The following is a 26,681-nucleotide window of genomic DNA, read 5'->3' as shown; positions in this document are numbered from 1 at the left end:
ACCGTCCCTTATAGTAATCTGACGCGCTCGAGTAAATCCCAAAATCCCCTCTTGGGCTCCCCTAATATTAAGGCTGGGTTGCACCCCGTTAGGTTAGGGAAAATATGAGTTGCACCATTTGACAATTTTATAGACTTCATAAGTTTAACACTAACTATAACCGCATAATTTTAACATTAACTACATATAACCACATGTGTTTCATCGGTTTTAACTTTTGTTAACGTTAAATAACTGTCAGAGGGGTCAAATACAAAATGAGATGAAATATGACTTGAGACTTTGATAACTTTATCTATCCTAAAAATACGCTGGTGCAACCTATTTCGTTGTATCTGTTAAAGTTACTATTATTGTTAAATTCGACATTAACCTTTACTATAAATAACATATGGTAAAACCAGGCCTAAGAATACTCATGAATTTAAGCATTTTTATAAAATTTATCTTCACATAATTCAAAATATGTCAATCTGTTGAGCAGTCGCGCGATTCACTATTTGAGCATAGATGAGCAATCTCATGTCAATGTGGCCACGACATATATTTTTATCAAATTATTATATTATGGGCAAACTGGCAATGGAATTTGGGTTAGGTTAGAATTGTGAACAGATAACGCACAGAGTCGAGCAATCAAGTGATTTATCCAAATTTTACTTATTTTACTTGGTTTGGATATTTTTTATAACAATCTTTTGTCATTCATTCTTTGTAAAACATAATGGTTGGTTTACACGTGTTTTAACTTAATTTTAAGCTGTCCAAACGTATTTAGTAGATAAGTTCATTAAGTAGTTAACTCAGGACGGACGATCAACAACTTAATACGTGTAAACCAACCATTAGATAGTACTTTTATTAAGTAGGTAATATGAGGGAAATAAATAAAACGATAATTAAGAACAATACTTTATTGATACAAAATATATCTGTATTTAATTTCATAATAAATAAAAGCACATTTACACTGAATTGCACAAGTCCACACTTAATTTTTATCACCAATCATTATTGCCCAAATCCATGAATAGTTTGTCCTTTATTTTGGGCCTGGGGTCATCCTTGATCTTTGTGTCCACTGCACCAACTTGTCCTAATAAGTATTCGAGTTCTGAAAATGAAATGAGTTCATATTAACATTAATAAATATGTATAGTGTATACAGCTACACTTGTGCGTGAGGAGTTCAATAGACAATTTGTTGTTAAAAAATTGGTTGTCTGTAAAGTCGGTTTACTGACGATAGTTGAACGTGACAACGTCCGATTGTGCTTCTTTGTCGCTCGTTCCGCGCTCTCGCTCGCACTTCAAGCCTTACATGGAACGCCTCAGATGAGTCAGAGCGAGGTAACGCCGCATGAGTCATGTTTTTTCGTGCGTGCAGCCGGCTTTATCGAATTAAAAGACGTTGTCACGTCAAAAAAGTATATGTAAAACTTTTTTGAATTATGAAAGCTCATTGAAAGGCTTTTTTGGAAAGTATTAATATTGGAATTACTATGTAATATTTTAGTTATTATAGCTTTTACGGGTGTTCGAATTGTCAGGCGTCGCCCGGGTAAGGCACGCCTCACACGGCCGCCGGAATGCCTATCTAAATTCAGAAAGCACAGAAATGCATACAAGTTCACTGCACACATTGTTTTTTTTTTCAGGATCTTAATTTTTCTGTTCGATCTGACAAAATGTATTCAAAGACATGTGTTTGAATTAAATTCCGGACAAAAAAATAAAATTTATAAACCCATAAAACACGCATGCCCATGTATAGTTTGATCTGAATTTTTTCAGGGCGATCTGATTTTTTCCAGAGCGAACTGAATTTTTTCAGAGTGATTAAAAAAAACATGTCAATCGTGTGTTCTAAATTCCTGTTATAAAATTGAAACGGACGCATTTTGCATGCGCTTCGCATGTCAACAAAACAAGAAAACACAAATACCGGAATTTAGATTATGACGTATCGTTTCAGTTGTAATGCAAAATTGATAGTATGCTGTAAATAATCTGATTCTGAATTATTAGGCATGTGTGAAGCTTGCTACCGGGTATCAGTTTATTTTTTTTTTTTTCATGTCGGTGGTTATTTTTTATGGGTATCAATTTTTGAATTAAGATTCTGAATTCAGTCAAGCATTTCGGTAGTATGACACCTTTGTAGCGTAAGTTCGTATCAAAATCCATAAAAAATAGCATCTGCTACTTCATAGAAATTTTGACCGTAAAATTTTGGGTATTTCTAAAAATTCATCCGGATTGTATTATGAGAGCTGAAATTGATTTGTACAGACATAATATGTTTCATTCGATTTTCGCTCCTGCGGTAGTGAGTCCCGCTCGCACGCAGCCATGACAGTCGTTTTATGGTATTACTTATGATGTTAACATTTTTTAGGCTAAGAGCTAGCGCGCAAGAGCAAATTTAGTCTCCGCAACTATTTTGTCTCTCCCATCAACTCTATGGGGAGATGCGTCGCTAAGTGCGCGCACTTTCTTACTAGCCCATAGAGTTAATGGGACAGACAAAATAGTTGCGGAGACTAAAGTTGCTCTTGCGCGCTAGCACTTAATGAACTTGGCACCCGACTTCATCATCGCATTTTTTGTGAAAGTTTTCGATATTATATTATAAGTATTAAGTAGTGAAACTTATTTTGTTTGTGTGTAGTAGAGATAAAATGAAATCGACGTTTCCACTACAACCTGTAGGCTCATTTTAGTCATTTTTAAAGTTTGTTGTAATCGTAAAAAGATCGTAAAATCTTCGAATCGAAAGTTATTGAGATAAAACGTTTCGAATATGGTTAAATCAATTTCTGGCTAACTATAAATAATCGAATAATTTTCCGATACAAACCTCTAGGACCAGTCATTTTAAACGTTTGTGGTAATCGTAAAATTTTCATATCGGAAATTATTGAGATAACATTTTTTGAAAATCGATTTTTTAGATTATCCGCATTCAATCAAACGAATATTTTTCCACTTTTTAGTGTCACGTTTTTACGTCTACAGCCATTTATCAGTTATTTTTAACATTCGTCGTAATCACATTATGTTTGGAATCAGTTGATGGTGTAGAAAATAAAATAATTTCTTAAAATATTTTTTTTTTTTATCTACTACAATCGAAATGCACTACAATAAACTCCAAAAATTTTTAACCTTTTAACCGCCCGACTTCAGAACAGTTGGCGTGTCCCTAGCGCCCGGCACAGTGAATCGAAAATTAAATACCTAAAAGAAAGAGGGATGTGCAAATACTTAACCTTGTGATGTCGATATTTTGTTTTAATAACGACATTTGCATTTGCGAGCGTGGATAACTAACAACTACATCTCACCAAGTTAAGTTTGCACCTTGCGTCGTTTACGTCACACTGAGGTACACTGATTTACAATTCAAGTCTACACTTAAAGTAGAGTCGCATTTTGAATTAAAATCAATTATTTTTGAACACACTGTATAGTGAAATTGCATAAGTGTGAGTACTGTGAACGCGGCAGGATACGTTAGTCGGCCTATAACAACTTGTTTTGTTTACTTTTTTTTTGGAGCAACTATAAACAAAATAAGTTTCACAACTTACTTCACATGAAAATGTTTGATTTTAACACAAAAAAATGTGATATTTAAAAAAATTTAACACATTGAAATGTTTGAAATGAACACAAAAAATGTCGGGTGCCAAGTTTACATATCCGATTTTTTAAGTTTAATACATACCATCAGTAGTGAGAGAAGTGCCTCTCAACTCATGTGGTCCCACAAACTGTTTCTTCAAGTCTCCTTCAAAGTACACAAACACACTTGGCAAGTTCCTCTCGGGAAAGTTTGGTATACACGTCTGTGCGATGGCCTTCAGGAATTTCGTGTATGGATACTTGGCTGCTAACTCTTTGAGGTGCAGGTTGAGGAGTGCACACTGTTGGATTCTGGAATATTTTAACGTGATTATGAAATTTGTTTGTCATGGCAAAATAACATGGCTTTTGTAGAAATGTTTTGTCTAAAAACATTATATTGAGGTTCACAAATATGTACCTGAAAATTTTTTAAAGATTCTCGCCTCGCTTTAATTTTTTTTTCAATTTACTATATTAATAGGGAGAAGCAATTCAAGTTTTTTTTGCGTTCTTACAGAAAAAGTTTGACATTGAGAGAAATTAGGTTTCTTTATTATTTTATTACTTCCTCTTTTGAATAATTTTCAAAAATTTATTTTGGAATAACATGATTTAAGAGATGATTTAAGATGTAGAGCCATTTTAATAGGCAACATTTGACAGTTCAAAAAAATTCAACAACGTAACCTAGTAACGACGACATAGAATAACATGATATTTCGTTTTGTTAGAACTGCACATTTGCTTAACTTTTTTCAATTACGATTACATATTTATAATTATAATGACCGATACAAGTTATTTTAAGATTTCATTTTACTGATAAACCATCCTAAACATAATAAACAATTTCTGAATTGAAGAACTGACGTCGCTACAATTTTGTGTCAATAAACCTTTTTTCTTTTTAAATACTAGAGACGTTACTCTAAAAATCGAAATCTGATATCTAGAATCGAATGCATTGATTACTTGTCAATAAAAATCATCATAAGTTAATAAATTCGATTGACAAATGTTTCGAATCCGTATCGATTAATACACTTTAATCGATGTTTTTAAGCAGGTTACCTCTCTTCGAAGATAAAATTGATACGTCAAATGTTGCCTATTAAGGGTCTCAGCACACATATGGGATCGGAAAGGGATCGTAACCGTATCGCCTCGAACCGTTCAGAATGATTTGTATTAAACTCCCTACTGCAACGCACACTAATCGGAATAGTAACGTAATCGCCTCCCCTCGGAACAGGCTCCGAACTTGCAATTCCAGTGCTAACGGCTCATCGTCCTCGCGCTTACGTCTCTCCGTCCCCGCGCTTACGACTTGCCGTACTTACCGTTTTCAGGCGTAACGCCGGTGTCGCCTAGCCGTAGTCGAGTTGACGTACAGGCGCTGCTGATACGCTTTCGTCACGTGCATACGGTAGGTTGACGCCTGGTTGACAGCGAGGCGAAAGGCGTTACGGTTACGATCCCTTTCCGATCCCATATGTGTGCTGAGACCTTAAATTGGCTCGACTATACAATAAAAACACTGTATTACCTACTAAGCATGCATTACAAATTTAAAAATCTTACCCCTGTTTATACAAATGTATGACAACCCATATCCCCTCCCCAGCCTTGTTCACCTCTTGCACATAATCCTGCCCCGAGATCTCCCGCACCTCACCAAACTTGGTCTTCTCCGCCAGCTGCTTCAGCTCAGCTATCCTCTGTCTCCTGTACTGCTCTATTACTGCTTCATCCTCTGAATCCTCCAGCTCGTCGAGCCCGTCGAGGTCTAGTTCTGATAATTGCTTGTCCTCTGAAAGATTTAGGATAAATATAAATATTAGCAATAAGTAGTCATAGAATTTAAATGTTTATGTAGATTTCACAGAACACATAATTTTATTTATGTATAAACATTTGGTTAAAAACCTACTTATAAATGGATGTGATTGCTATAACAATAACAATACAAGATATGTGCGTAATAAATCGAACACACATAATATACTAGAAGGCAATCCAATATACGATCATTTATGTATTGATTAAGTTTTAAAATTATCAGAATGTAAATATCGTCTTTTTCTTTAATTTAATTTAAACACCACCTATCTCATTCTATTTCATAAAACTAATCCTGTCCAAATGTTGCGTTAGAGATCGCTAGAAAGCTGTAAGGCCGCCTATTTAACATGTTATATGTTTTTCTCTTTTCTTTTTCTTTTCTTCTGTATGTGTGTGGTAAATAAAGAATTTGTATTGTATTGTTGTTTTCTTTATTCAGGGCCTCCATGCTTAGGGAGCGTTCAAGTAATACGTAACGCAATTTGGGGGGAGGGGGGGTCTCGTAAAACGTTACGATGCGTTACAGGGGCGGAGGGGGTCTTTCTTACAACACGTTACGTAACATTGTTTTTTTTTAGAAAAAATTAGTGAATTAAAACTCCAAAATTGGCAACCACTTTCATTTACGTTTTACGGGGAATCCCTTAATTGTATTAATTAGTCTGGTCGTCATTTTTGATTTGTTCTCGTAAGTTGGCAAACCTTTTTGTTTATATTTCACTGGGAATCCCTAGATTGTATTAAACATCATTTATTGTTGTTCTCTTTGTCAGTACTTGTTAGTGATGATGATTATAAACATAATACGCAGGTGTTGCGGATTAAAAAGGATAAAATCTGTAATATACTTTTTTGCGACTTTAGGGTAAAAGTGGTCACTTGAGTGTTACGGAACGTTCTGAGACTGGGGGGGGGTATAGTAAAACGTTATGGTGCGTTACAAGGGGAGGAGGGGGTCAAAAATATACAAAAATTGCGTTACGTAATACTTGAACGCTCCCCTACATAATATTACTGTATCTACTAAACATTGACAAAGGCAAAGCACAAGGATAAATGGCAACTGATTACAAATGAATATGACTGACTCATCCAATTGCATGTAAATAATATCATATATTATATAGGTACTTGAAATATTGGTGATAAAATATTATATATAACTTTACTTTCGTGTTACATTATTTAATGTATCAACTGATCATATAAAAGACAGAGAACCATAGATTCCTTAGCGAGGTTTAAAAATATAACAGTAAATACTCGCAGGTGTATATAACCTCTTTTTAAGTTTTGTGATTAGTAGACCGTAAAGAACTTACTTTCGGCTTGTTTTTGTTGTATCGTCTGTTCAATCATGTTAACTATTTGATCTTCGGATATTTCCTTTTCTTTTTGGGGCAATATCCCCTTGGCTCGTAAAACATCGTTCCATTCTGTATCTTCATTGGGATTCTGAAATAACAAAACAACTATTATAGCTTGGTTAAGAAAATCTTAAATAGTTACTGATCGTTCTATTCACCTGCATGTTTATTTTGTTTTGTTTATCACAATTATTTTACAAAATTTGGAAATTTTTAGATTTATTTTTAAAAAGGAAATTTGACACCTATCCCGAAAGGGAAACCAAAATCAAATGACACATGACGTTAACGGTTTATATGACAATTGACACATGAAAAACTCACGACGTTGACATGTGAATCGGATTCTAATCGGTATTTGAATTAAAATTTTTAAGTTTAACAAAAATTATTTTATTATCATAAATAAAATGAACTCATCACAAAATTAGTTCTTTTTTCTTTATGTACTTATTATCATCGTTTTAAACCTTCACAATAAATATATTTAATTTTTAAAGAAAAACGACATTACATAATTTAAACGGTTATTTTGACACTGACACGTCTTTTTTATGTTATGTTGTCATCCTGCGTCGTGTTGGAAAAATTGCATGTCGCTATGTTCAGTCAAGTCAGTTCACGAAATAAATAAATTGGTCATGGCTGATATCGAGGAATACAAACATCAGGAAACGAATTTCCATGAGGAAGAAGGTAATCATTGTTGAAATATTATAGTTAAGAGTGCGAGTGTCTTCAGTGCGTGGTGCAAACTGCTGCGTCGCGCCAGTTACCCTCGTGTGACTTGTGACATTGAAAATGGGTTCTTTTTATAATTGCTGCCTGGATTTTGGTGCTGGTCCTCAAGGAATGAGGTGCGCTAGCCTCCTCACGCTTTGTGTGTCATAAAGAGTGCAGCGAGCGCGCGAAAATGACGGGAGGATCCGATAGAAGTCTTGCCTCAGGTAAATGTTTTTATTATCATATGTCTTGTCAAGATTCATTGTCACGTATCATCGAAAATAATTGCTATTTACTCTTTAACCTTTTGCGTATATTGAAATAAACTTGAAGGTTAACACGACCTTTCGTGCAAAACATAATCGAGAATACACTCGGATAAATAGATGTGAACTTAGCGAAATAATTCAATTAAAACGATATTATGCCAATTAAAATTCCATAAATGACAATAATCAATAAAAAATTACCCATTACTACACACAAAGGATTTTATTGTTGAGGTGTATGTATGTTCTATTTTTTTATTGATCTCGATAAAATTTTATGACAAATTAAAATAATTTAGATAGTTTACGTTGTTATTGTTATTGCATTCAACAGTAGCAATTATTCATTGTGATATATTATTGATAATATTTGGTTTTGTTGTGTTTCTCTTATCGTTCTTATTACATGGATATGAACTTAGTTATTCTTTATTGGTTATAGTTTACATAAACTTGGTTAAAGACTTTCTATTATGCACTATTCTTTATAAAAATAGTAGAGTGTACAAAAGACACCATGCTATTTTATTGTTTTAATTACATCATACTTTTATCATAATACTAAAAGATAAGAGAAAAGCCACTGGGCATGATATTTATCAATTGTAGATCTATAAATCACATTGAGATAATAAAGTATTGCTGTTTTTAATAAGTTTTTATTTATATTTTAAGATTGTAGAATAAAAAGACAAAGAAAATATTGATTTCTGTTTGTTTTCATCCTTGATTTGATATTTAATTGTTATTATGTAAAAATGATGAATTTCTTGAGTTGTCTCTCAATTGATCATCTTCTATACTAATATTATAAAAAGGTAAGGTTTGTATGTATGTATGTATGGTTTTCACGCCTACTACTGACCAATTATAATTAAATTTAGCACACATGTAGAGGGTAACTTGGATTAACACATAGGATAGGTTTTATCCCGGAAATCCCACGGGAACGGGAACTGCGAGTTTTCCTCTGAAAACGCAGGCGAAGACGCGGGTGAAAAGCTACTAGTAAATAATTACATTGCAATTATTTTTTATTAGATTTATATCGACATATTTGGGCTTATGAGGAGTGTCATGCTTTTTTATAATTATTCTAAGTGATTTAAAACTACATTTAAATTGTGATATTCTTGAATCAAATAACATTTCATCTTGAAATCTTATCTAAGTTTCCATTGATGGAATTGACCTTGACAGCTTGTTTTTATAATTCTGAGAACCACACTGTGTTTATCTGATTTTAATTTATATTTCAGTCAATTATGGTTATTATTGAGTTGTCTATTTGCTCGTTATATGATTTGAATATGGTATTATTTATTTAAATATGATATGGAAAACTACTGAATGAAATGTTGATTTCAATAAATTGATAAAATACACTAATAAATAGTGAAAAAAGAAAGATTTCTATGTTAGAGTTAGTTATATTCAGTAGTTCTTCTGGTGCAAATACAGGCAGAGGAAAGTATTTTGAACAATTTATAATATTTATTGTGCTTATTCCAATTTCTTTGCTTTCTTTTTTTAATTGTATCTGGTGACACCAAATATTCATTCTTTATTGCACTGTCATATATATCTGATATGAAAAATGGAAAAAATGAATCCAATTACAATTTAATTATTAAAATAATTTTTATGGATATAAACAAACAACAATAAGTTAACTGACTCGCATCTATTAATATTATTGAATAATCATTGAATAATGATGATTTTATAACTATTGGTAGTGGACTGGATTGACGGATTGCTTTTTGTGTTTATTCTGTTTTTATTTACTTGTTTTACTTACATTTATTATGTTTTTATGAGGTTTTTATTATGCTGTAGAATGAGTGTGTCAAAAGTTTAGAAATCTACAGATGTCATGTTTAATTTCCATATTTCTTGTGCAAAATCAAAAACAAATACTCTAAAATTTATTTAGTTATTAATATGTTAGTGTGTGTCTACTATATTCATTGGCTTATTTGATTCATCTGACTTCAATTATTCAATTGTAGAGGCCTCCTTTCTTCGCTAGGATTGTATGATTGTTATTTGATGATTCAGGACTATTTTTTAATATTTGAGTAAGTCTAGGATAAAGGATCATTGACAATAAACCTATAACGTAATATTTTTTATAGAAACGAAATGTTATTTTTAAGGTCGTAAACGTATTTTGCCGAGACAGCAAAGACGTAACATTATTACGTACATTCTAGCGAGGGTATCTTATGCCACTGACCGCGTCGGACTGTCGCAGTAAAACCTAAAGTCTTCGATTTTTAGCCTTGTAAGGATTCTGGCGCGATTATTTTATGCCGAGATAAGTAACAAAAAGTGCAAATTACAAAATGCGCGTAATTTTTTCTCGCGCGGAACAAGTCGGTTTGGTCCTTCACCTCGCCTGAGGTCGGCGGAGTAACGTCATATAATATCGTATACGTAGCTTATTATAAATCGGTTGCATGTTTATTTTATGTAATTTCATTGTGTACTTTATTGTTTTCAAACAATAGTGCAACTCGTGGAGTGGGTGGTGTTACGGACAAGGCTTATTTCCTCGTCAAATTATTATTAGTTTCGACAAGTAGACAATTTCGTTATGTATGTGATCTTAGACCTTGACTAGAAAATAAAACTAGGAACGGTATCGTAAAAATCCTCGACAACGGAATAAGGAGACACACGGAGGCTAATATTTGAACATACACAAATAAGAATTTTTTGTCGATGTCCATAATATGTTTTTTGCTCAATCAAGCAAATATCAACAAATTACTATGAAGATTGCAAGTAGATGAAAATAAAACTGAAAAGTAAAGTGCAACACGATGTATGCTACCACCTACCAGTTTTTATCTGGGACGCACTATCATTCCCCTGTCAAACAGGACTGTGAGTCAACTGGCGAATGCAGGGGATGTACACGTAGGTGGTGCTAAATTTATATTCGCGTAAATTATGATGGTCGCCAAAATGCAATGAATATTATTATTTATTTTAAAACATACGTTATTTACTTTAGACTCATGTTTTCTATATCTATAATAGTCTATGCTAATATTAAAAATAGGAAAAGTTTTTACGTAGTAGGGTGTACTCTCTAAATCTCTCCCGAGTCGAAGTCGAAGTCGTTAACTACTTACTAATTATTATTTATTCACTGTAATATCATTAGTGGACTTAATCCTACTTAACAATTTGAAACACCGGTAAGACAAGTGCGTCTGAGTTCGATCGCCGAAGTGTTTTGAACGTCGGGCTTAATAATAAATTGCGTTTTAATCCGTTGTGAAGCCATTTGTTTATTCATGTACTAGATTTCCGCCCGCGGCTTCGCCCGCGCTTTCAAAGGAAAACCTGCATTGTTCCCGTTCCCATGGGATTTCCGGGATAAAACCTATCCTATGTGTTAATCCAAGTTACCCTCTATATGTGTGCTAAATTTTATTGTAATCGGTTCAGTAGAATCTGCGTGAAAGAGTAACAAACACACACACACACACACACACACACACACACACACACACACACACACACACACATCCTCACAAACTTTCGCATTTATCTAATACATATACATATATAAAATTCGTTGCCATACTCCTCCGAAACGGCTGAACCGATTCTCATGAAATTTTCTGTGCATATCGGGTAAGTCTGAGAATCGGCCAACATCTATTTTTCATAATATGTACCACGGGCGAAGCCGGGGCGGACCGCTATTAATATTATATACTTAGTAGGATACTAGCGGAAAGGCAAACAAAACAATATTCTAGCTAGATTATTCTTACAAGACTGACTCATATAAATAGTGTCAGAGTTAGATATTGAAACCCAGCGTACGTCGGACAAAGTCGTAGTATTAGTTATTCATTAGCTCATAATGAATAATTATCTCTTGTTCTATATTGTTACTTACTTTATAAAAGGTGACTCATTTGTTATGGAAATCGCATATGCACGCACATTGTGTTAATCTTCATTCTTCACACTAGAATATGGTGAAAGTGTATTTAAATTATGGAAAATGCATACAAATGGCACATTAACATAGAAACCGCGAAAGAATGTTTCCTAAACAGTTGTTATCGAAGAGAAAACTCACTTATCACTATGCTAATTATTCTATCTACACTTCGGATTCGTAACGGGACTTAGATTTGTTTTGCAAATATGTATGACTAGCTGTGCCCTGCGGTTCTACCCGCAGTGCTCCACTCCTGTTGGTCTTAGCGTGATAACCTTCCTCAACAAATGGGCTATCTAACACCGAAAGAATTTTTCAAATCCGACCAGTAGTTCCTGAGATTAGCGCATTCAAACAAACAAACAAACTCATCAGCTTTATAATATTAGTATAGATGTATGATTTCTACAATGTACAGGGCTAAGTAGGTTACGTTTGTCCTTGGCAAGTGCAACAGGATGGACGGCGGTAGACCTAAAAGGGTTATATTACATGTATTGTTGTGAATTGATGCCCTGTTTTCTGCAATACGATGCTGTAATACTTCTTTATATTGCCTCTTATAATTCAGGTAAGTACTTACTAAATCTGTAGTTTCTGCATATTAAAAAGAACGTTAACTTTTACGAATATCAAGTGTGCATATAAATCGTCATATTATTTAACAATTAGGTTTCAACCATACGGAAAGTTTCCTAACTCAGTATGCTGAGGTTAACGAATATGCAAATAGCACTGATTTTTAAATAACAATATAGGTGACATTCAGGTGAAGTTATTCTTTATGGGCAGTCTTTACAATGGCCAGCGTCGGGCGAGTAGATGCAAACACGATAGTGTAGAGAGCCTAAATGTCTATGATCGACCGTCACTGTAGAAGTCTATTCATAATCGCCGTATTAGCGGCAAACATCGACGATCAACATTGGGCCAACGCTGCCCATTATGAAGAGGGTACATTACAAGCATTTCGTGGCACACTATTAAAATCTTGCCCTACTTCTGTATCGGTCGTTGGCACCGACACGCATATCAATGGACACTAATTCGATTTAACACCGAATTATTTAGATATGGTTTCGTTAGACGAGAACATTATTTGAACATTAGATGGTACACGTGTTGGTAAAACTAATGCGTTGTAATTGACATGCGTATTGGCAAAATCTCGAAGAAATGAGTCAATAATGATGGTTCGACTTGAGACAATTCAATACTTTTATGATATTATGTAAATTGAAACACTACCAAATCTATAGTAGCTATATTTATGAAGATGTAGACATCTTAGATACTTTCATTAAGGTGCCTCTGGATGTAGTTCAGAAGATCATTGTCTAGACGAGCTTGAAGCGGCCATAATGAGTTTATTATCGAAACGCTTAAAATGTCCGCCTTAATTGTCTTGCTCATTTAAAAATTGTTACGTACGATTAAATGTCGTGAAAAATTCCACAGATTAAACAAAAAATGGCCAAGCAATGCCATTCTTGGGATAGGTACATTTCATCTTATCGAACAGAGTAAATATTCCAATACTTGGCTCATTAATAGAGATGCCTATTGATATTTAAATTTATAGATACATGTTTGATAGCAATAGAACATTAGATGTGGAGTTTGTTTGTTGATTTGGCAGCGTCGAGCGGCGATATGTAAAATATTTTTGGCACGCAGCAACGCATGTAGCAGTCAGAAACGAAAGATTCGTTAATCATGTGCGATTGGAAAGTTTTATCACGAGACAGAGACATTTAGGACAAACGAAAACACAAGTGCCTAATACGACTTATGCCTAATTAGACGGCCATGACACAAAGATCTTTAGTTTGCGCCAGCCGCCAACACAAGTGATTATATTTAGTTATGGACAGTCTATAAAACGGAAAACAGCTCTAGAAAAAGGGAAACCAAATAATAAATATGGCAAAAGTTTTGAGTCTAAGAATGAACAAAAATACCTGTTTGGCATGTACACAGTACAATGTGCATAGTGTACCTACCTAAGAATAATGATTATTTATTTGCTGCATAACCTATCTAAATAAGACAGGAGATAAAATAGATCGGAACATTGTAGCATCAGTTAACAAAGACAAATAATTTTGTAATCCATTACCAAATGCCACAAGAAAAGTAGCAATTTGAGCATCGCATGACATAAACACAATTTCTATAAAACGATTGACACGTAAAACGTAGCGTTCGTGTTCTACTAATATCATAATTAAGCCCTCTAGTTGTCACGAATTTAGTTGTATTGCAATTAAACTTTTGCACTAACATATAACGAGCGGTAACAAATATGACAAGAGAACGGCTTCAATTTGCGTCGAGATAACGATATAGTCAGAAACCCATTAACGATGACCCAAGAGGAGTACTAGTTCATATGCAGTGGATTCCAGGCCATTAGAATGAAGCTGGTAATGGTAACAGGGCAGATAGCGGTGTGAAAGCGCAGGACGGTAGTTGTTTATCTAATCTTTAAAAGCTGCCTGACGAGTGATATACCTATGTGTCGAGAAACAGGTGATGTATACTTTCACATCTTTGATTATAGGTAACTAATGCATCAAAGGAAGACACGAACAAAATATAAGGCACGTCTTTTAGCAGTCAAATAGGTTTACTAAAATATTGTGCCCAGTTTCACTACGTATTCAGGTATAGAGTAAACTCACATTGTCGGAATATTTGTATAGAAATGTTTGCCCTTCCGGTTCTCGACAAGCGACTCGAATTTTAATGGGGTTAAGTTATTTTAGAGAACAATGGACTTAAATATTTATCTATCGTTTATTATCATTCATCGTCACGAAAATTGGTCCCACTGCAGGACCTTCTATTAGGTCAAAGATGCAATTTATATTGCTTTTGTTCGCAGTCTCTAAATGCCGGAATGTCAGGTCGATTCTAATAAGCTCATAGTTATGTGAATTCTGCAGTCGTTTATCTGGCTATGACCCAAGCTGCCAAGTCAATAACCGATGCTGGACAGGCGCCAGGGTACGGGGGTACACCTGTGTTTTCTATGATGATGTTGATTCTCTTCTGTGGCGTGTTACATGCTAATGTTGAACACGCACGTGTCAGTTTATTGGGGAAAATGTCGCGTGGAATCTTGGTGTTTGTTATATTTTGTTGTATGTTGATGATCTATCGTAGATAAGTGTATGATGTCAAAATACTCGAACGTCTTTTGAGATATGTAAGATAGTTTTTCGCTTTAATTAACTAGGAATCGATAGAGACACTGCTGTAATAAAAGTAATGACTCTCATTTAAAACAGTAATTTATCTATTATCATAAGGTAACAAGTGATAACTGCGTTAAAAACAACCGACTTCAAACTTGCACTTGCAAAATTTACAAATACCTACAGACAAAAATGCTCATAAAATAAAAACTACTGGGCCTATCCGAATAAAATTTTTATGGGACCAATTCGACACCATCCCGCATGGAACAAAAAAAGAATCACGTAAATCGGTTCAGAAACCTCGGAGTAATCGGTGTACATACATAAAAAAAAAAAAAAATACCGGCTGAATTGATAACCTCCTCCTTTTTTTTTAAGTCGGTTAAAAACGACCAACCCGAACTGAAATAAATTCGATATCAATATCATAAATATGGGCGTTATAACAGATGCCAAGAATGATATTAACTAATATCATTCTCCATTTTTAACTCATTTGGCATGCAAACATGATTTTAATCTTTAATTGATACATATTTCATTAATTTTATAATATAAACTACTAGGTTTCCTCCCGCGGCTTCGCCCGCGCAGTCAAAGAAAAACCCGCATAGTTCCCGTTCCCGTGGGATTTCCGGGATTGCGTCATTTTTCCGGGATAAAAAGTAGCCTTTGTCCTTTCTCGGTTATCAAAATATCTCCATACCAAATTTCATGAAAATTGGTTCAGTAGTTTAGGCGTGATTGAGTAACAGACAGACAGACAGACAGAGTTACTTTCGCATTTATAATATTAGTATGGATTGTAATCACTACATAATATAAAAACACTAGCTGCTCCGCGCGGTTTCACCCCCGTGGCTCCAGTCCTGTTGGTCTTAGCGTGATGATATATAGCCTATCTATAACCTTCCTCGATAAATGGGATATCTAACACCGAAATAATTTTTCAAATTTTAAATTTTCAAATTTTTTCAATTTCGGACCAGTAGTTCCCGAGATTAGCGCGTTCAAACAAACAAACAAACTCTTTAGCTGTATAATATTAGTAGGTATAGATAGCTTATAAGTTGCGTGCCGACGAAGGTGCAAAGAAAACGTAATCATATTTAAAATTTAATAAAATAAATAAAAACTTAAAGTACGTTATAACAAATGATGTTTGATGTTAGCAACATAAAATATAAAAAGTACATTCACATATTATAGTGCTACAGAATTCTTAGATGTTCGTGCGCAGTGTGGTCTGTTATATGGTTTTTCGGCGGTTGCGATTAGAATTAATTGATTTAATATGAATTGCATTTATATAACATGATTATTGTTGTATAACTATTTGGCTGTGTTGTTAAATGCCCTTTCTTCTCTACGATTTATTTTTGCGTAGCTACGCTCTATAAATGCCACTTTTTAATATACCTACCTATTGTTGTCTGGAATAGCGCGTACCTCGCGATCAGGCTGCCCTATATAAATTTTTCTGTGGTATATTACCAGACTGTCTGACCATAGAAAGCTATTGTCTATATATATAAAACTCAAAGGTGACTGATATAGTGATCTATCAACGCACAGCCCAAACCGCTGGACGTATCGGGCTGAAATTTGGCATGCAGGTAGATGTCATAACGTAGGCGTCCCCTAAGAAAGGATTTTCCGAAATTCTTGCGGGAACGGGGGAAAACGGGGATGCACGTACAAAGTCGCGGAAGCTAGTTTGCAATAAAGTGTTAACATCCAGTCCATTAACATAATTATAAACGTCGTCTTCTTAAAGGAATACAGTTGTACCAAAGTTCTCAAAACTCTTAAATACTCATGGACCAGCCATGAGTGCTTGCAACTCGATATCACCTCTCTGGGCCAAATGTGAATATTCATGTGCATACGATTTATTACTTTATGTGCTTGTGATAAGATCAATTATTCCTCTGCGTCGTGCTGTGAGCTCAATTTTCAATGTTTAATTCACAATTACTTCCTGTCAATCATTTGCTTTCGTTGCGCATTCTCTAGCTGGTTGAATCTAAATGGTTTCAAGATATGGTTTGGGTTTATTTGCTTTAATAAGTACTATGTATATGTATGTGAAGTTATTTGAGTTTAAGTTCGTAGCAGCAATTACGTGTACAAAATTGGTTTTCAAGGGAATTGAATAAATGTAAAGTATTGACTATGATTATTATGATTGATATTACTATGTTTGCTGTTCCCAGCAGTTATCTTTTGAACCGTCGATATATTTGTGGGAAATTTTAAGCAAGCTTGCAATTATAGGCTAATATATTGAACACTGAAGTTAGATATAATAAACGAAACTATAACCATACACGTATCAATAATGAATATTTAATTAAAATATATGAAATTGAATTCAGGAGAATCAGTATACTAACTCAGATACAAAGATACCTCCCATAAAAATCCCTCCTAAGTTCTCTTCGTACAATCAATATTTCTACATCGTTGTATCGGACAATATGTTTCTTCTTTCAGCACAAGTGCTTCTTGTTCTATTTGTTTATCCACAACATTTTAAAACAAATATTATTGATAGAAAAAATCCCAAGCACCATATGTATACTTGTTCCAAAGGTCACGTCCATAGAAGTGAAAGCATCTCAAAATGTACCGGTTATGATCGATTCGCTCACTCGATATCCACAACGATTTATGACGTGAACTTGCGTAACGTTAATGCTGTAGAATATAGGGTGTGTTCATATTGAATGGGGTTTTAGCGGTGTTAAAAAAGAGGGAGATGTTTTGGGGATGTCTGTGGAATGCCGGGATCTTTTATTTTAAACAATTTTTTTAGATAAGCTTAGAAATTTAATGCTATTTTGACGGTATATTACTTTAAAACTTCATCCAAATACGTTCTGTAATTTTACTAACATCCAAACACCCAACAATCTTTTTAGTATAATATTACTATGTATAGATAAGGTATATAATGAAAGTAGATAACTAGAAATTTTTAGATTAATTTCTAAAGTACAAAATATAAATAAAAACTTTGCTTAGATTCAACTCGATCGTTATCTTTAACTGAAACAAATCGATATCTATCTCGATAAACATTATCGATATGAGCGAAAAAGATGCACGTAATATTATATCATATTTTAGACTGCGTTTTTACAAGTTTAATACAAAATTTACATCACTTCTACAGCACATGTCTTCGGTCACAGCTTCTTAGTTATAATTTAACTCTGTAACCACATTCAAATGCATTCAGCCGGTTCCGTTTGATCGAGTTACAAACATCCTTCTTTTTGTCTTTCTATGGGAAGGAGCACGTGGACCACTAGATAATAAGTGGTCATCACCGCCCTTATTTATATACTGGCAACGCTGGTGATATGTTGGTGCTTTTTTGAACTTTTTCAGGGTATAAATGTTTTTTTATTGTAGATCCATGTAGTTGTTCTGGAATACTTTTAAGACTTGTTATAGGACACATCACACTTTTGAAAAGGCAATTATCATATATAGTTATAGATTAAATAAAAGGTACGAATGTTTTTTTTAACATTTTTGGAATACTTTTAAGACTTGTTATAAGACACAGCACACTTTTGAAAAGGCAATTGTCATGGATAGTTACAGATTGAATACCTAAAAGAACGAAAGAGCATCATAATTCTTGTGTCCAAACTTATAAATGGTAAGATTTATGACTTTTGAATAATATTATTAGATACACGTTTTAACGGCTGCAGGTTGAATGTCCTTACTTGACTTTAAAACTTGTAAATAACCTGCCCCTGGTCAGAATCCATTTTATCTCAAATTCAATCAAAAAATAAATTGCAGGTCCGTCAATTTTCTTATCGCCTCATTTCTTATGCAGTAAAGTAATGATTCTGATTTAGCTGATAGCTATTCGATTAATATAAGAAATCAAAGATTTTAAACATAGGTCGGTAATAAATTTTCTCTTGAAAACGTTTTGGATGATATTCTTGGCGATCTCAATAAAAAAACCTACGTGAATTCTAGCTTTTAAGCTCTAGTTCTTAAAACATTTAAGTAATTTCTATACGCCATTGTTATAGTGTAATATAACTGAATACAGACTCCTGAAACACAGTTTATAACTATACTAGCTGTTCCCCGCGGTTTCACCCGCATTGCTCCGCTCCTGTTGGTCTTAGCTTGATGATATATAGCCCATAGCCTTCCTCGATAAATGGGCTATCTAAAACCGAAAGAATTTTTCAAATCGGACCAGAAGTTCCCGAGATTAGCGCGTTCAAACAAACAAACAAACAAACGATAAAACAAACAAACAAACTCTTCAGCTTTATAAAATATTAGTAAATAGTAATAGTATTAGTATTAGTATAGATTGGAGCCTGGGTCATAAAATGTATGTAACATATACATACTGCTAGTAGTAGTAGTCGGACTGGCAGTTATAGTTGGTGTAGTAGTTCATGTTACATTCTATGTGAGAATACCCTATCTCTCGAGATTAGGGACGCTTGCCAAGTGTTATTGAATGTTGCAATTTAGCTCACATAGTATCTGAAGGCTTTTATTATGTTATTAGCAACATCGAAAGACCATGCTGTTGGTTTGTTCTTTATGTTGTACTAGCTGTAGCCCGCGGCTTTACTTGCATAGCCGAGTAAATGGTAGCTCATTGCTATCCAGACCATAATATCCAAAACAAGTCGAAATTCTTTCTGTATTTTTTTCGAAACTGTAATGTATGTTATTCGTTTGTCTAGTAGTTTTCAATTCGTGTTAAGTCTAGCTTTACGTTCGTTTTTATACCTACTATAAGGATCGCGTTCAAAATCTGACCTTCTTAGTGTAACAATTCTTGTCGGAATTCCTCTGTATCGTATTGCGATGCATTTTTCAAATCTGCGTTACTTATCTACACTAATATTATAAAGAAGAAAACTTTGTTTGTTTGTTTGTTTGATTGTAACGAATAGGCTCATAAACTACTGGACCGATTTAAAAAATTCTTTCACCATTCGAAAGCTACATTATCCACGAGTAACATAGGCTAGGTTTTATCCCGGAAATCCCACGGGAACGGGAACTATGCGGGTTTTTCTTTGAAAACGCGGGCGAAGCCGCAGGCGGAAAGCTAGTGTTTTATATTGTTACTAGCGGTCTGCCCCGGCTTCGCCCGTGGTACATATTCGCAATAAAAAGTAGCCTATGTCCTTTCTCGGGTATCAAAAAATCTCCCTACCAAATTTCATGCAAATTGGTTCAGTAGGTAGTTTAGGCGTGATTGAGTAACAGACAGACAGACAGAGTTACTTTCGCATTTATAATATTAGTATGGATTATTCTTTTGCATACATCGGTTTCACTGATCTTTTTTCTTTATACAAGTAGGTGATCAGCCTTCTGTGTCCTGCCAGACCGAGACATTTTTTTTCGTCTCCACCGTTAATCGAACCCTCGGTTTTACGCTCACGCGTCAACCACTGTACGAAGGAGGTCAATAAATTTCATCTTGATACAAACTCATATTTCTAAAATAAAAGAAAGATCAACTGAATATCATATCTATATTATATCTGTTTTAAAGACTCTGTATACTGATGTATCAATATCAGTTTTTATCGAAAGAAATACTAACTATAATAGCACAGATTCGCAATAAGACCTTGGTATTTGCTTCCGCGATAATTTCAGACACATTTATATGTTTTATAATAAAACGGTTGCATTAACTTATTATCTCCTTCAGGAAGATAATAAAAATGTGCTGATATAAACCTTTCATAGATAACGTTTATTTTTTAACAATTAATTCTAATTTGTTAAGTAACTGTTAAATAAACGACTATCAACTATGGAAATTTGAACGAAATTTATTCATCTCCGGTAGGCCTAAATTAATCATAAAAAATTAAGCACATTATTCAAGTCGCTTTTGATTAGCATATCTAATAATATTCATATTCATAATACATACAACTATCAACACTATACTGTAAAAAGCCTTCGGAACTGTCCCAGTTTTGGCATATAGTAAATTATATACCATATCATATATTTTGGAATGTAAATGGCCAACTATGTATGTATGTACCATGCAATTTACTTTCATTTTCAATTGTACACATGCAAATTAGGTAACTGTTATTACAAAAGATTTAAACACGAATAATTGTCAAGTAATACAACAACAACATTTGGTACGAGCATTATATTATTATGTAAATCTAGTTTATTATATATTTGTTTTTTAACATGTTTTTACTCTGTGACGTAACGCTGACGTTATGTATGAAAGAAATGACTGGCAATATTTACATCGGCAGATAAATAATAGTGTTTTTAATTCATTATTTTTACTTCTTCATCATTGATGAGTAAATATCTCCACTATAATTAGGCAATTAACACCCAGGTACAGAGCAAACATCGATGTTCATCACATTAATATTTGCCCTGCGTGTGAATCAAACCCACGATCTCTGGCTTCGAGGGCAGGGTCTCAACTCTCAACCAACTAAGACAACCGGTCAGTCGATCATCGATATGTTACAAGATTTTTCCTGAAATATCGGTCGATTTTATTGTATCGCAAACCACTACGCCGTAAATGTTATTAATTTTACTGTTTTATAAAAGCTCGATATTAATTTAACACTATGGTCTACCAATGTCCCTGTACCTTGTTCCGTAGTACTTGCAATAATCAATGCTAACCACTTTCAATTGTTAAAGAACAATGACATATAGCTAAATGTGTGCTGTGGTTATATTTTAAAAGCATATATTGAACATAGGAATGTTTTTCTCAATGATTTCTAGCAAAATCCAAGAAAATCTTTTAGTACTGAAGTAAAATTACCCCTTCTATGTATCATGAACTGCATTAAATTAGTTCCATTACTTTTCTCAATGGTTGCCAACATTGACCTAGTCAACAGGCAGTAAACTATAGGGCTATAATCGAAATTCTAAAAAGGAAACGCTCAAATTTAGGACAATAGTGTCAAATTAAGAACAATAGTGCCCTTGGTCGGTTCGTACTTCCGGTCAGCGTTTGAGCATGTCGCTCAAGGTTGAGGTCGTCTTTTTCGCACATTTTTGTAGCAACAATAGAATGATAGTATACTTTTTTTGAATTATCATACAGGTAAATTAAATTTAGCACATCACTGTGCAATAGAATTTATTTCGTTTGTTTGTTCCGATAAATCTCCGAAACGACTAAGTCAACTTTAATGTCTATTTATTTTTTTATTTCAATTAGTTCTTACCGGTTGAGTCCAATCATATCGTTTCAATCATAACAAGTTTTGTTTTACAAAACTGTTCACCAGTTTTTTGCAGGATGACTTCACGTACAAATTTGTTATTTATTCAGCTTTTCAAATATAATTATATAACTTTATAAACTAGCTGGTGCGTTGTGCGCGGGCTGCAAGCAGCCCGCGAGCCCCTTTTGCCCCTGGGTTGAAGCAATAGCGCAGTCATTAGAAAATGTGTTAGAATTCCCAGTCCATTTGTAATTTTCTGCTAACAGCGATTCCACAGTCAGTCGGTAATGCTTATAAATTCCCCATTCAAGTATTTTCCACTCCGGGAGGCTGTCCACCTTCGAGGGAGCGTAGTGCGCGGGCTGCAAGCAGCCCGCGAAGCATCCCAGGACAGAAATCTTCAGTCATTTGAAAATGCATTAAAATTCCCCGTCAATTTGCTATTATCTGCAAACAGTGATTCCACAGTCAATCGGAAGTGCTTATAAATTTCAAATTCAAATATTTTCTATTCCGGGAGGTGGTTCACCTTCGAGGGTGCATGGTGCGCGAGCTGCAAGCAGCTCGCGGCTCATCCTAGGGCAGACATCTTCAGTCATTTGAAAATGCATTCGAATTTCCTTTCCATTTGTAACATCTGCTAACAGCGATTCTACAGTCAGTCGAAACTGCTTATAAATTACTTATTCAAATATTGTTAAATTTTTGAAACGTCTTATCGATAGCGGGCAGTGACTTTTCATAATAAACTGTTCAAGAGTTAACCTAACACGCTCGTCGCTTCGCTCCTCGCTACCTATTTGAATATTTAGGCCGGCCGCTGCCGTGACTCGCTCGCTTCGCTCGCATGGCTCGTGTGGTAGTTCAAAAGTTAACCTTACACGCTCGTCGCTTCGCTCCTCGCTACCTAAACTGCTTATAAATTACTTATTATTCAAATATTGGTAAATTTTTTAAACGTCTTATCGATAGCGGGCAGTGACTTTTCATAATAAACTGTTCAAGAGTTAACCTAACACGCTCGTCGCTTCGCTCCTCGCTACCTATTTGAATATTTAGGCCGGCCGCTGCCGCAACTCGCTCGCTTCGCTCGCTTGGCTCGTGCGGTAGGTAGTTCATAAGTTAACCTAACACGCTCGTCGCTTCGCTCCTCGCTACCCATTTGAATATTTAGGCCGGCCGTTGACGCGACTCGCTCGCTTCGCTCGCTTGGCTCGTTCGGTAAGTAGTTCAAAAGTTAACCTAACACGCTCGTCGCTTCGCTCCTCGCTACCTATTTGAATATTTACGCCGGCCGTTGACGCGACTCGCTCGCTTCGCTCGCTTGGCTCGTGCGGTAAGTAGTTCAAAAGTTAACCTTACAAGCTCGTCGCTTCGCTCCTCGCTACCCATTTGAATATTTAGGCCGGCCGTTGACGCGACTCGCTCGCTTCGCTCGCTTGGCTCGTTCGGTAAGTAGTTCAAAAGTTAACCTAACACGCTCGTCGCTTCGCTCCTCGCTACCTATTTGAATATTTACGCCGGCCGTTGACGCGACTCGCTCGCTTCGCTCGCTTGGCTCGTGCGGTAAGTAGTTCAAAAGTTAACCTTACAAGCTCGTCGCTTCGCTCCTCGCTACCTATTTGAATATTTACGCTGGCCGCTGCCGTGACTCGCTCGCTTCGCTCGCTTGGCTCGTGGGGTAGTTCAAAAGTTAATAAATATTTTCTACTCCGGGAGGCTGTCAACCCTCGAAGTTGCGCGGTGCGCGGGCAGCAAGCAGCCCGCGGTGCCGTCTTTTGCCGATGCTATTCAATTACCCTTCCTACTATGGAAATTTCCATACAAAATTTTCGAAAAAAAAAATTTCGCTTTTTAGCAAAAATTTTTATGTACCTGGAAGCGGACCAAGTTTTTAAACATTTTTTACCTTGGTGACCCCAACCTAAGTGCCACCAGTTCAGAGAGCCGTTGAATTTCGTGATGTATGGAAAATGGAAACCGGGGGTCGAAGAGAAATTCTGAGTACGCAGTTTTGTAAATCTGACCAATCAGAGCACAGAAGTCAATTTTCATACCGATCGTGACGGAACCGGCGCCACCATCTTGCTTTGAAAAATTGGCCATTTTTTGAAAAAAAATTGCGTCCAATTTGAAATTTCTCGATTGCCCTGGTAGCATCCCATCTTCCTGATCATTTTTTAGTTCTACACCCCCCACCTATCTCGCGCCGTTTCAGAGAGCCGTCGAATTTTGCGTTGTATGAAACTCGGAAACCAGCGATGGAAACTCAATTATGAGTATGCCAACTTAATATGCGACTCGATTAAAGCCCCTGTGCCAAGTTTCAGCGCGATCGGACCAGCGATGGCCGTTTTAGAATTTGTATGGCGGCGGCCATTTTTTCCGCCATTTTGAATTTTTTTCACTATCTGTGGTAATTGCTCGAGGTCTACTACAAGTTTAGTTTGAGCACCCCAGATGCAGCTGCTACCGTTTGCGCGGGCCGTTGACCGTCTTCGCGAGATGTGGGAAAGTTTAAGATTTCGGATTTTTCTGGATATCTTGGGAGCTAGGCAAGTACGAACATGGTGTGAGTGTATTTCCGCGACGCGCCACCTCGTCTAAATTTACGTTTTTATGTTTGCGCCAAAAATGGAAAAATTCCAAAATCGAGCATCCCACTACGGCTCCCTGGTAGCGTCCCAGGGTGGTGATCATTTTTAGTTCCGACACCCCCCACCCAACTCGCACCGTTTCCGCGGGCCGTTGGATTTTACGTTGTATGGAAGTTGGAAACTGGGGCCCGGAGCCACTCGAACGGGGCACCGATCGATTCGCCGGCTCGAACAGAGCACGTGTGCCAAATTTGAGACGTAAGGATTCATAAACGGCGATTTTGGCAAAGTACGGCGGCCATCTTGTTTTCGCGAAAATCCCCATTTTTCCACCACCCCTGGTAATCGCCACCAGTTCCGAGCATTTTTTGTTCAGACACCCCCCCTCCAGGTGGCACCGTTTTTGCGCACCTCCAGGGGTCCACTTGGTTTTCGAAGATGATCGAGATCGCTATATTTTTCCTCTGGTCACTCGGCGCACCTCTACACGATCACGTCGAAATCCCCCCCACTTTCCACGTAGTTTCCGAGAAAACCGATGTCAGTCAGTGAGTCAGTCAGTGGTAGTGTAGCTTTATATATTATAACTAGCTGGTGCGTTGTGCGCGGGCTGCAAGCAGCCCGCGAGCCCTTTTTGCCCCTGGGTTGAAGCAATAGGGCAGTCATTAGAAAATGTGTTAGAATTCCCAGTCCATTTGTAATTTTCTGCTAACAGCGATTCCACAGTCAGTCGGTAATGCTTATAAATTCCCCATTCAAGTATTTTCCACTCCGGGAGGCTGTCCACCTTCGAGGGAGCGTAGTGCGCGGGCTGCAAGCAGCCCGCGAAGCATCCCAGGACAGAAATCTTCAGTCATTTGAAAATGCATTAAAATTCCCCGTCAATTTGCTATTATCTGCAAACAGCGATTCCACAGTCAATCGGAAGTGCTTATAAATTTCAAATTCAAATATTTTCTATTCCGGGGGGCGGTTCACCTTCGAGGGTGCATGGTGCGCGAGCTGCAAGCAGCTCGCGGCTCATCCCAGGGCAGAAATCTTCAGTCATTTGAAAATGCATTCGAATTTCCTTTCCATTTGTAACATCTGCTAACAGCGATTCTACAGTCAGTCGAAACTGCTTATAAATTACTTATTCAAATGTTGTTAAATTTTTTAAACGTCTTATCGATAGCGGGCAGTGACTTTTCATAATAAACTGTTCAAGAGTTAACCTAACACGCTCGTCGCTTCGCTCCTCGCTACCTATTTGAATATTTAGGCCGGCCGCTGCCGCGACTCGCTCGCTTCGCTCGCTTGGCTCGTGCGATAGGTAGTTCAAAAGTTAACCTAACACGCTCGTCGCTTCACTCCTCGCTACCTATTTGAATATTTAGGCCGGCCGCTGTGTAGTAGTTCAAAAGTTAACCTTACACGCTCGTCGCTTCGCTCCTCGCTACCTAAACTGCTTATAAATTACTTATTCAAATATTGGTAAAATTTTTGAAACGTCTTATCGATAGCGGGCAGTGACTTTTCATAATAAACTGTTCAAGAGTTAACCTAACACGCTCCTCGCTTCGCTCCTCGCTACCTATTTGAATATTTAGGCCGGCCGCTGCCGCAACTCGCTCGCTTCGCTCGCTTGGCTCGTGCGGTAGGTAGTTCATAAGTTAACCTAACACGCTCGTCGCTTCGCTCCTCGCTACCTATTTGAATATTTAGGCCGGCCGTTGACGCGACTCGCTCGCTTCGCTCGCTTGGCTCGTGCGGTAAGTAGTTCAAAAGTTAACCTAACACGCTCGTCGCTTCGCTCCTCGCTACCTATTTGAATATTTACGCTGGCCG

At 36.2% G+C, this 26,681-nt stretch overlaps 2 protein-coding genes across 4 annotated transcripts in view; one reads left to right on the top strand and one right to left on the bottom strand.

The window, feature by feature from the left end:
* Positions 1 to 899: 899 nt before the first annotated feature.
* On the bottom strand, positions 900 to 7,128 carry LOC123699520 (viral IAP-associated factor homolog). The gene is made up of 5 exons (XM_045646488.1): positions 6,998 to 7,128; positions 6,795 to 6,927; positions 5,212 to 5,440; positions 3,731 to 3,939; positions 900 to 1,114 (listed from the first exon to the last, which is right to left on the bottom strand). Exons 1-5 carry the CDS (start codon positions 7,001 to 7,003, stop codon positions 1,002 to 1,004), a joined length of 690 nt encoding a protein of 229 aa, XP_045502444.1. The 5' UTR covers positions 7,004 to 7,128; the 3' UTR covers positions 900 to 1,001.
* A 283-nt stretch (positions 7,129 to 7,411) lies between these two features.
* LOC123699506 (atlastin) overlaps positions 7,412 to 26,681 on the top strand; it is a 35,032-nt gene continuing 15,762 nt past the window's right edge. Inside the window, exons 1-2 of one of the 3 annotated variants that reach the window (XM_045646468.1) lie at positions 7,412 to 7,535; positions 7,690 to 7,786. In XM_045646468.1, coding sequence (XP_045502424.1) covers positions 7,753 to 7,786 — 34 coding nt within the window. In that variant the 5' untranslated portion in view covers positions 7,412 to 7,535; positions 7,690 to 7,752. The other 2 variants (XM_045646466.1, XM_045646467.1) reach the window with 2 other exon arrangements.

Source organism: Colias croceus, chromosome 18 (genome assembly GCF_905220415.1).
Source record: "Colias croceus chromosome 18, ilColCroc2.1".
Taxonomy (NCBI): domain Eukaryota; kingdom Metazoa; phylum Arthropoda; class Insecta; order Lepidoptera; family Pieridae; genus Colias; species Colias croceus.
The sequence above is the reverse complement of the archived record's forward strand: the minus strand, read 5'-3'. Positions and strand labels throughout refer to the sequence as shown.